General features: G+C 38.5%; 1 protein-coding gene across 1 annotated transcript in view; it reads right to left on the bottom strand.

Annotated features, from left to right (window-relative positions):
* LOC145394124 (dynein axonemal heavy chain 5-like) overlaps nucleotides 1–12,575 on the bottom strand; it is a 143,884-nt gene that overhangs the window by 69,296 nt on the left and 62,013 nt on the right. Inside the window, exons 37-39 of the mRNA XM_080268104.1 lie at nucleotides 12,053–12,225; nucleotides 11,625–11,803; nucleotides 7,986–8,173 (exon numbers count right to left, since the gene is read on the bottom strand). Coding sequence (XP_080124230.1) covers nucleotides 7,986–8,173; nucleotides 11,625–11,803; nucleotides 12,053–12,225 — 540 coding nt within the window. The remainder of the gene's footprint in view (nucleotides 1–7,985; nucleotides 8,174–11,624; nucleotides 11,804–12,052; nucleotides 12,226–12,575) is intronic.

Here is a 12,575-nt window from a genome sequence, read left to right as displayed (position 1 = left end):
TATTCTTTCATCATACATACGGGTAATCCTGTAAGTGTCTTTGGCACACAAAACTTCATCTGGCTGCTAGGTCTCTGAATGAATTTTTCCACATGGGCAACTACATTATCGTACACTTTTTTAATCTCTTAATTACGTCAGTAAGGCACATTACCATGGACTCATGGATGGAGTCCTTCACTTTTAGTAAATTACATAAAAAATCATTAACATTTGTATGCATGATCTTTTGAAAATCATTAATACACTTCTCTTTATTTACTGCACTGTACATTAAAATTTGTATGATTGTTTTTTATTCATCTACTCAAATGCTTTCTATACTTCTTCACTTGTACTCATAACACCCTATTGGGAAAAAAAATGCATATGTGTGTGTGTGTATAGAGAGAGAGAGAGAGAGAGAGAGAGAGAGAGAGAGAGAGAGAGAGAGAGAGAGAGAGAGAGAGAGAGAGAGAGAGAGACAGACAGACAGAGACATAGAGAGAGAGAGAATCTAAGAACACTGTATATGGCTAGAAGCTGCTGACTGTTGCAGCACTGAAAGTAGTGTTCTATAAGGTTGATGTGGCAAAACACAGGAATTTGGTGCAGGGTATAAACAAACTGAAAGATAATTCATACTGTACTATCATAAACCTGATATTTAAAAAACTATACTGGTGTTTATACAGTGTTTTTTCTTAGTCACACAAATCTCTAAATACTGTACTGTTACTCTGATTTTATAGTTTGCATTTAATGTAACTACATGTAGCTGTTGTTCTCAGGGGAATACAGTATAAAATACCAGTAATATTTTCCAATGACAATAAGCAGATATCATAACCCTTAACAGCAACACTCTTTCTCTGGAATAAGAACAGTGTGTCAGTAGTATAAATCTATCAGTTGTATGTAAGGTTCTTAATCTAAGTATTAAGGCCAGATTATGTGCTGCTGTAGTGTGGCAGGTGTGTAAGTGATGCTGAGATCTGTGCCTTGAATCAATTAGGCCTCTCAAACATATTTGTTTTTGAGATTCCTTGCACTAAAGGTAAATGTGTCTAATCATATCTACGGTGATTTACATCATATGTTTTTTTTGGCAATCTCCGTTAGTATGATTTACTATGAGAATGCTGCCTAATACTTATATTTATATCTGAATATTATGCAGATATGCTGCTTTATGCACTTTACAGTGGATGCTTGTGAAAGCAATGTGTAAACATTTCATTAACTGTACATTCACAGTGTATATTCATAGAATATGCAGATAAATTATTTACAGGTAACATGTGCAATAAGTGAAACTTTCAATGCAAACATTTAAATATTACCTTATATGAATCTGTGGCCATTTTCTGTCAAGTGAAGAATGAATTACTAACAAGTAACATGAAGTTCATGATCTCAAAAGCTAGACTGGTTGAGACTGAATGAATGTAGTGTAATTTGTTCTTGTATCATTATGAGTTTTTCATCTATTCTCATTTCCTGGAGTTACATATATCTCATACATATAGGCTGAGACACTGGTTGGTACCAGAGTGTGAGGGAATAATTAAACAATCACATTCTCAATAGTTTCACAAGATCTGCCATGATCATGTTTTACCGTGGATGTAAGGGACCAAGCTCTCACTTCCCAGTTAGTGTTTTGTAAGTTCACAGGCTCAAGGGGTGCAGTGCCCAACAGGTATCATTCCCAAACCTAGCCTGCAATAGATCTCAAGTATCATACTCCACTCGGTAAAGAAGGGCGCTGACTAGGCACTTATTTAATCTTGTGATCCTCCTCTGGGTCAGCTACAGCAGATCTCAACAAAGTCAATCAAACTGTACCCCCACTGCTCAGACATTTACCAATGTTTTCCTTTCCAATACCTGTATCCCCCCCCCAAAAAAAAGGGGAGATGTACTGGAAGTGTGAAAGAGGGAAGGAGGGGACTGACTGTCTAGGAGGCCAGTATTGTGGTACTACACCTCTTGAACCAGCAAACATAGGGCTTAATTCTAAAACCTGCCACTTCCTGTAAAATGGAATGAAGTGGAGCCAACCAGCTGTTTTACCCAACTGGGATTCTTAGCATCTTTACCTGCCCACACTTAATCACTGTCTAGGGTCTCACTACCTTCTCTGTTTCTACACTTGCAAAGGAATGAATGAACTGAATGCCAGCTGGACAGTGTGAGACAGGTTCAACACACTTGCACCAGTCCTAATTATGACAGATCTTTGAAAATCACTGGTAACTTGGTTTCCAGCTATCCCTTGGAACTTTGGAGTCCTCTAGTACCCAATGTCCCTGCTTTTAAATTTGAGATATTTGTTTCTCAACCCTCCATCATTCAGTGAATGCTGAACTACTACAATGATAAGTCTCTTTCTAATCCAGTTACTGGAAATGAACATAAATAAACATAAGGATTTCTGGTACTGTACTGCAAAAATGCTGTCAATCATGCCTACTCCTTTTCATAATACACAGTAGTATTACAGTATATTATACAACAAATTTTATATAAAAAGGTCACTGGAATTATCAAGCAGAGATATATACTGTAGTATTATATACTTTGCTCTGATCAGGGTACCAAGGTTTATTATTTATTGTGTAAATTTCTAGAGCACTCCACTATTATTAATTTAAAGTACTATGTGCAAAGAAGAACAACTACATTTTTCCTGACATACTTTGTACATTTTCTTGACATAATTAATGTTACAATCATTGATAAATCATGCAGTGTTTTAGAATTCCAATTCCATGAAGGGAGCATCACACAAGTGTAATTTCTGGCAATTTTTGACAGTATGTTCAAACTTTGTATCTTCATTATGCCAACCTTTGAGGACATGCTGACATAATGGAAGATACAACAAAACTCTTGACTCAGATAATCAAAATTACAAATTGGATTTCCAAAGCCCAAGTTGAAGTGGCTACAATTACACTTCAGTTGTTATACGAGTTTGATGAGACAGACAAGTATGCTATATTGTTCCTATTGCCAAGGGCAATATTTCCCATCTGATGAAGAATATAGCTTTAAAGCCCAATTGTACTCCACGAAACAAGCAATATACAGTTAAGGTAAGCTGGTTGTAAAGTAATATTTTGGAACAAACAAGTACTGGTATTATTTTATGTATTTTCATGCAACTGGTAACATATTAAAAAGCAATTAATTACAGTACTGTACTCTATTAATATCCTCCTCTATATTTCACTGTCCCCCTTTTAACCCTCTGTGGATTAGTGCATTACAACACACACAATCAATCAAAAGGTCAAGCAATCATCCACAGAAGGCCATTGCTCAGCATCTGAAAGGACATTTAGCTGCCGACTGCTACATGCTTCAATCAAGTCCTCTAAACAGACACAGCATCTTAGCCATTCCCCAGTGGTTAGTGCATGGCATAAGAAATGCATCATCAGTACCTTGCTAGATTTAAACCCACCCATGTGAAGTTAATGTAATCAAATCAACAGTAACCTAACCTAGATCTAACTGAAGTATATTTCACCATAGGTCAGCTTATTTTGGAAAGGTTAGGTTAACTAGAAACAGGATCCTTGCCTACAACAAAAATAAGTGGGAAAATATCAGAATGCAATCAAAGTATTGCTACCTTCAAATGATTCTACTCATAATGACAAGCCAAATGGCTTCCTAAATTGGTTTTCAATCTGAATCTTGCTAGCAGCAGCAACGTGAAAATGAAAATGAGCCTGACAGTTCCTAAGAAAAGTCACCGAGTCATGTAGAAGTTGACACACTTGAGATGCTGGGAAAAAATTGCCAGATAACACTCCTGGGACACTGTTTGTAAAGAAGTACGCAAAACTGCTTGCTTTCTGAATGCTTCCTTTGTGCTCTACTGATTCTTAGTAGGTTATTATTCTCCAGTTTACTATTTCAAAGACAATAAATGGCATGAAACAGTATTTTTCCAGAGCTGAAAGCTGACATTACTCATGAAGCTATCCAGCTTCCATCAGTACCTAAATTACTTCATACAACACTAAAAAAAAGTACAAATTATTGCTATGCTTAACAATATGGCCATAGGATTTTTCTTTCATAGGTCATTTTAATATGACTGCAACATAAGTTATTTGTCAGTGAATTATTTGGACTTACCCATGCAGGAATTAAACTTTGAAGTAAATAATAACTGTTTAAAATATTCATGCTTAAGTTAACCTGTATAATAATACCACTGACCTTTTAGTTAGTAACTACAGCTATCAGAAGAGCCAGATTAGTTAAGATGTGGTTGAAGTTTAGAACTTGTGAGTATTTTGTTAGACAAGCATTTAGAGTATGAATAAAATAACAGGCATTTGTTGGTTAAGCATGTAGATTGTCAGGCATTTAACTAGTATTTAAGCATGAATAATACGAATGTAGTGTGAGGCATCTTGTCATGTAAGCATGAAATATAGTACTGTGAATGGTAAAGTATGTTAAGTCAGGGAAAAAGATGGCTAACTCTGATTAAAAATGTATAACATGACGGCCGCTGGCCAACTACCAAAAAATAGGTTAACTATGGTTTTGCCAAACAATAGCAATAAATAAACAGCTCTGAAAAGATGAGTGAATGTACAGGTAACAGTGTAAAGAAGGAAAGTGTTGTGGCAGGTGTTACCTTGCTCCACGTGGCGTTTATGTTCTGTCAGGTGTGTTGGAAGGAAACTGTATTAGAACCCAAGAACCCACAATCTACACTAGTGTTTCCATACACATATCTTGTATATATATCAATGTACTAAGACACAACTTTAACTACTAAGGTATATTATTTAGGCTCTAGGTTAATGCATCACCACACACATTCCATACACAAAACATTCTTAATCATCATTCAATAAAACAATGCTCTGCCAAGCACTTCGGGAGAGAAAACATTCGAACAACAGGCTGCTGATCAATGAGGAGAGGCTTGTGGTTATTGCTAAATTGTACATTAAGTACGAAGTTTATGAAGAACAAACTGGCAAGTGAGGATTTATAGCAAGTGAAAGCTGCCTCTAATGGCACTGACAACATTACCACTGAAAGAGTAAACTGAAAACTAGCTTTTCAGCAATAGAAGTTGGATGCTTTTCATATACTTTTCTGGCTTAATATGAATAAATTTAGTGTAACTTACTGATTACTATAAAATGTTTTTTTGAACTTATTTATTCACATTCATTTTATAGAATTTTTTTATTGTTATGCTTTAGGGATATATTCCATGCATATTTTAGGTACAGTATTATGTTGTACGTGAACAGCCAAACAGGCTTAACCTGAGACAACACACTGGCAGAGCATGTGAGTGAGCAGCTCCACTTATATGAACCTAAGGGTCATATTTTTAAGCCTTGAAATTTTTAAGTAAAATACACTGCCCTAATTTCTGACGATCATTTATGGAGTGCCTGTGATTATTATGTCAGATCAGCCTGCATCCTATATTACAGAGTGCAGTTAGTAATGATATAGGATGACTAGACCCATTCCATCTTCCTTATATTGTTCAGAAACTATTAAAAATAAAAACTGAGAGCTTGCATTCCACTTGGCAATTTAAGGTTTAAGCATATGATCCCAAGTTCTACAGTTTGTTAACAAATGTCCGTGGCTTTGTGAGGGTACAGTCTTTACGTGCTTTCATTTATCATGTGTTTGAGTGCTTGCCAAAATAATGAATGGTTACAGATATGCTTTAGTGTCCTATTGACTTCTGCCGCACAATGACACCTACTGAATTTATTCTTCTTATTAGCAGATAGTTTTATTCAGCTTTGGAGGAGACACCTGGTACTGAAAGGGTTAATGAATATCACTTTAAAACCTTATCTATCCCCAAAAAGGATGATAAGGACTGCAGGAGAAAAGGAATTCAGACTGCAGCACACCAGGTTTACATCAAAATGAGCCTTTAGTTAAACATCAACAACAACAACAGCAACAACTTTGAATCCATTTACTACAAGGTGCTTCTCAAGCTGATTAAAACTACTATGGGATATCAAAAATATAATAAAAAGATGGCACTGTAATGAAAAGGGTTAAACCAATTCATGCTGCAAGATGGCACTCATAAGATCTCATTTATGGATATTAATGTCAGAGATGCACGAATGCTGAAATTATACTGTATTATCATCATCAGTAATGGTTTCCATTCTTGGACCGTCATGATCAATTGCATATTCTTAATTAAAATAAGGCTAATGTCTAATACATGAAACTATCTCTAAATTGTGGGATCAATGTTGTCGCTAAACTATCTGATGAATTTTCACACAGCTAATGATCATGAATTACTGGAACACTATAGTACTTATTCCTGCCACATTTTCCTTGGTCTATCATGCCTTTTGTGCCCCCCCTTCCCCCTCCCCCTTTTCAAACTCATCCACATACTGTATACCTATTTCATCGCCCTATCTATGCTGGCCCCCACACAACAACACACTCACTTCATGCACCACACTACTACAGCAAAGACAATCCTTCAACATAACCTAAACAAAAGATATCTGGGAGTGACCAGCTGAAGTGGGCAATTTTCTGCAATGAACTGGGTTCACATCCAGGTGAGCCTGGGGATCCATTAATATCCATCCTATCAATAGCAATTCCCTCTACCACCTACACATATGTTCTACCCTACTGTCCAGTGGTGACATGTCATGTGTGTGGCAAATAGGACTGCTAAACCACTGGGAATGGATTGTCCAGTTTATGCCCTAAGTCAGACACATAAAAAAAAAATGAACAAAACACACACACACACACACACACACACACACACACACACACACACACACACACACACACACACACACACACACACACACACACTTTCTTAGTACACCATATCTTTCATGAATTACCAAGTTTCTTATCCTACCCACTCAGTGCAAACTACATGAATACTGGGTGTTCAGAAATGGCTGTCACTGTTTTACTAAAAAAGTGAATGAAGATACTTGAAAAAGCAAAGTAACAACATAAAGTTTTGTTGTTTAAAAAGTTTTTCTGGGAATCCAAGGTAGGTGTTTCTGTGATGTCTCTTAGGCATAATATTAAATTGTTCGTGGATGGCCGTAACTCAGGGCTGGGGCAAAAGAAGTAACTGAAGGATTAATATTTCATGAGAATAGCTTGTCAGATGCACAGTTTACCTGGGCTAGAATTAACAAAGCTACACATTAAAGATTATGCTGATCCCCTGGTTATCGTGCATAATTGGTAATGAACATGGCATGTGATAATGAAGTTGCACAATATTGAAAACACAGAACCTATGGGATTTATTCTAATGTACCAAGCATCCCGAGTGCAAGCCCAAATTTTCCCTTTTATGACAATTTAGACTAATTAAACACATACATACATACTGATATGGTAAGTACCAAAAACACACACAGGCATGGTCAGGTTAATAGAAAGTGATAAAAAGGACACAGTAAGAAAGAAACATGTAATACACAGAGACCTGAGATGGGCTTGAGTTAAGGGGTTCCGAGGCTAGGGGTGGAGAGTTAGTGGTCTCCACCACCTGGAATTTACTCCTTAAGTAGAGTCTTATCTTTGAATCCCCCAAAGCCATCAGAAACCACAGATGCTGCATCATCACTGTTGGCAGATATCAGCTCAGGTACAAGACAAGGATGTTTTTTAGCCAAAAAAAACACTATAAAGGCAGGACTGCAGATTTTCGTCTCATGGCGATAATGAAAACCATTATAACCAAGCAAGCTATAACCAAGGGATCACTGTACTTACAATACTACAAAAAACATCGTGTATGGCTATACAGGAGGAGTGGATGGTACAAATCACTTGTAACAACAATTACTATTATCACTGAAATCATGACTCCAATGGCATCAACCAACGTCTGGACTGAATCTGACTGCTGGCTGAATATATCACACCTCAACTGAAGCTAACACAGAATTCTTAAAAATACAAGAAATTTCACTAACCATGGTGAGGAAGATGCCAAACTCAGGATTCATTGGTATAGTATCACCATCAGTGAAGTTGAAAGCCTTGCGTCGCTCCTTCTTGCAGGTGTGGACAACAGCAATCTGTTGTGCTGCCACTGACAGCACTGGGAGTTCAATCCTGTTGAATTCATCAAAGCAACCCCACGACCCAGACTGAGCCAGACCTGGGAACACATAGGTACCACTTGTGACTCATATAACATCATCATCATCTCATCCAGTGTTGCCCCATGAGGAGTGTAACAGCTCGGGGCTGGGCAAGTTGGTTCTGCCATTTAAGATAAAGTTACCAGCTTCACTCATCCCTGAGTGGCATTATGTGTGCAATAAGCCCCAACCACTCCTTGGCTATAGACCTGCACTGGCTCAATCCGAATGGAGTGCCTTAATTGCCCACTAAACCACCAGGTGCCATAATTTGGTTATATGGTTACCACCCAGCATTGTACATGGGTTCCTGGTGTACAGGAAACCATTTTGCCTGTCACTCAGTGTAAAGTCACCCACAGACAGAAAGAAGAGGAAAGAATGAAGGAAAGAATGACAGAAGAGGAAGGATGGAAAGGAGGAAGAGAGGAAAGGGCAGGCACCCGAGAGCAGCACTACATCGAGTGAGTGAATGGTGAGTGCCCCCTCTGACCACTAACTCATATACCACAACACAATATATATCATGATCATACCAGCTTCAATGTAAAAAATCCTAGTATCTAAAGCCAGGAAGAGGAATAAATAACTAGAACTGTCAACATTGTGTTAGTATTAGAAGTTACAGAGTAATTCCAATATGTGTGGTTAAGCAGACCTATCAACCACTGATAAGCAATTACCTCTACAGAGTCATCCCATGCAGTGATCCAATGTTCTTTGTGGTGAACAGTGCCTCACCAAAGTGAGGCATGGGGAAGAGTATTGTTTGTTTCCTGGATGGACACTCTCCACCCAGATAACAGGGGCACCATAGTAGCCTCCACATCATCTGGTTATCTGGTTACATGGTTACCACCCAGTGTTGTAAATGGTTTCAAGGGTTACAGGAAACCATTAGCAATGTCACTCAGTGTAGAATTATCTAAGGAAGAAGTAGGCAGCATTTTGTCATGTAAGTAGATGATAGTCGACGCCATCTACCACAAAGTGCTTGATGACTGGGTCATATATTCATTCCATTATCCTTTAAGCCACTGAACTTCTTGGCTACACTTCAAAGGAATGAGGTAAACCATCCACACAAAACTATGTTTTGTGATGCCTGTGGGACTAATGCCATTCTGTTCACTGCCTAATTAAAAATGGGGTATAATCCCTGTAATGAGACCTCTAAACATACTTCATCTATCTATTTTTTTTCCATAGTTTCATTTGTCATATATATCATACACAGTCACACTTAAACTGGCTGAAGAGTTTAACTACCACAGTGTACTGACATAAAAGAAAGGCAAATGCATAAAGAAAGTTAGGTATAAAGTGGCTTGAGGAAGAAAAGCAGCTGGTGTAATGAAGGCGTTAATATCAAACAAAGGACTGGGCATAAAGCCTGCAAAATGACTGCATGAAGGTGTATCAGTGGCTACATTATTTCCATGAACGCAAGAACATTTTTTTATTTGGTTCTGGATAATGCCAGACAATTTTATTAGCTTACAAAAGTAAGAGCTAGAAACTTCATTATCATCAATCTCATCATCATCTTGACCTATTTTTCATACCTAGGACAGGTGAGAAAATGCAGAAAACAAGGAAAGAGAAGCACAATAAAGGGAGAACTATCAATAGCATGCCTAGTGAAATGGGCCAGAAACTCATTCCCTCACAATTCAAGCCTCTTGAATCCTGGCTGTACGAGGCCTGTTCAGAAAGTAGCCACCAACAAACTCTTAAAATATAAATAGCTAACCCGTTGTGCTAGGAAACTAATCTCCTTCAAAATAGGTCCCTTCTGACTTGACACACATGGCCCAGTATTCTTTCCACTGCCTGAAACATTTTTCAAAGTTGGTGTTTGGTATCTCCTGCAGGTGCTTTGTCGCATTCATCGTGATCTCTTCTCTCGGATGAAAGTTGTTCAAGACATGTTGGAGCGTGCAAGTCATGATCCAGTCTGAAGACTGTTACCACTGGAGTTGAGACTTGGGTGTATGGATATGACACAGAAACCAAAACACAGTCATCCCAGTGGAAGTATGCAGGGTTGCCTTGGGCAAAAGCACAACAGGTCTGCATCAAAGTGAAGTGCACTCGCATGATGACAGTTTTTTCAACTACCGTGATGTGGTGCATCACGAATATGCACCAGAAGGTCAGACTGTCAACAAACATCACTACCTCAATGCCATCCTTAGACTTCATGACGCAGCTCGGCAGAAGAGACCAGACCTTTGAAAAGTAGTAAGTTAGAAGCTGCACCATGACAATGCCCCTGCCCATTCTTCTCAACTGATTCAGGAGTTTTTGGCCAAGCACAACATCCTGCAGGTCCAGCAGGCTTCCTACTCACCAGACATAGCTCTGTGTGACTTTTGGTTAGTCATCGGGCTCAAAACTCTGCTGAAGAGTTCCCGATCTGAGACGAGAAATGAGATCATGATGAATGCAACAAAGCACCTGCAGGAAATACCGAAAACCGACTTTGAAAAGTGTTTCAGGCAGTGGAATGAATGCTGCGCTACATGTGTCAAAACAGAAGGGGCCAACTTTGAGGGAGATTAATGTCCTTGTTCAACAGGTTAGATATTTTTTTTTTTTTTTAGCCTAAGGTCGGATACTTTCTGAACAGACCTCATATTTTTCTATGTATTTTTTATACATCTTCACAAATATAATTCACACCGTCTACCAGATAGTTAATTTCTGGTAATTGACTATAAAGTTAAAAAAAAAGGAGTGACAAAACCTTGTCCTGCACTCCTCCATATACAATTCAGTGCTAGCATGAAGGCATGCGGATTGTGTCACTGCAAGAAATATGTTTAATGCATATACTAATATTCCAATTTTCATACATGATATGCACATCTGAAAATATTCTATGACAAAGGTTTATTTAATGTTCATGTCTGGCTAGCGAACAGACTCACTGTGGGATACAGATGCACCGTACAATAAAAGCAAGACAGCATTACTTTATTGAGTTTCACTTCCCTGGACAGAGATGGAGCAACTCAACCAAGGTGGACTGCATATCTATCAGAGACTGTTTAGGAGTGTGACCGAGTGACAACATGTTACCACCAGCTCTGGAGGTACATTATGAAACCTGTTCCTTAGGTCCATTTATCCACCTTCCACTCACTCAGAGAGGGCTGGTCCCAAACAACTCTGATACTAGTACCCACAAAGTTAACTGAATTATGCTAAGAAATAACATTATCAGAACTGGTGTGATAGTATTAGTGGGTGTGCATTTTCATATCATGCTGGTTCATCTTCATGGAAGAGCAGCAAACATGGTATTAATGAAACTGAAATTTTCAAAATGTACTTAAAATAACAGGGGTTGAACCAGCAACCCCAGAGTCTCCACTCCATTGCTCTATGTACTCAACCACCTCCTCCCCATGAATATATTCAGTACAACATCAGCAGTCATTTCTGCTTTGAATGACTACTCACCCTTGAATATCCTCCCAAGACCTCGGTAGTCCATCTGGTCCGAGCAGTTGAAGACAACCACATATTTGCCAAGGGTCTTGCCCATATCCTTGGTGGTCTCAGTCTTTCCAGTGCCAGCTGGACCCGTTGGACAAGCCCCCATGCTCATGCTGAGTGCCTGGGCCAGTGTGATGTAGCATCTGCACCATACCATTCAAATATTCACTACAGTACTAACCAGAAACGATGGGACCAATAAATAGATTATATTCAGCAAACCCCGATTACAAGACAGGTCAAGTGCAATTTGTGATGATCCATCATAGATATGATCATTTGGAATGTCAAAAAATTAATGATGAAGGTATAAAAAAATCACAAGCAAATATTAGAATACACGTCATAAAGCAAACAGTCTGATTTTAATGTAAGAAAAGCGATGACCAGACCTGTCAGTGAGTGGGGTAATGACGAGACGTTCAGTACAGCCAACAAACTCATTCTGGTACTGAAAGGTGACATCTGTCAGCACAATGTTGGTTCGATCCAGGTCCTCACGGAAGTAGATGCGACTCTGACGTAGCCAGTCAAAATCTGAGACTGACCGCACATTGTTCCGGCACTGTCACAAAAAAACAAAACAGCACATTGCTACTCTGCTTTATGAACAGCCACGTGTAGGTCAGATCAGCTCAGTAAACATTTTTCTTTTTATATATCACATTCTAGACATAAATAATTCCATGCATTAAACAGTCTGTGTGTTAACCACTCTACATGTTAATAACTCTGTGCATCAGATGCTAAAAAAAATTGGAAGGGAAGGATCCAGAAAAAGGAAAGTCAAAGAACAACAAAAAAGTAGGAGAACTGTGCTCAGTGATGGGTCACACAATCAGTCACTCCCCAGTGAAGCCTTAGAAATCTTGGTTCTTCATGGATACTCAATGTAATTTACCAAAAACCAAAACA

Source organism: Coenobita brevimanus, chromosome 26 (genome assembly GCF_032717465.1).
Source record: "Coenobita brevimanus isolate Jiangsu-jjx chromosome 26, ASM3271746v2, whole genome shotgun sequence".
In the NCBI taxonomy this organism is placed as follows: Eukaryota; Metazoa; Arthropoda; class Malacostraca; order Decapoda; family Coenobitidae; genus Coenobita; species Coenobita brevimanus.
This window is presented reverse-complemented; position numbering and strand designations above follow the sequence as displayed.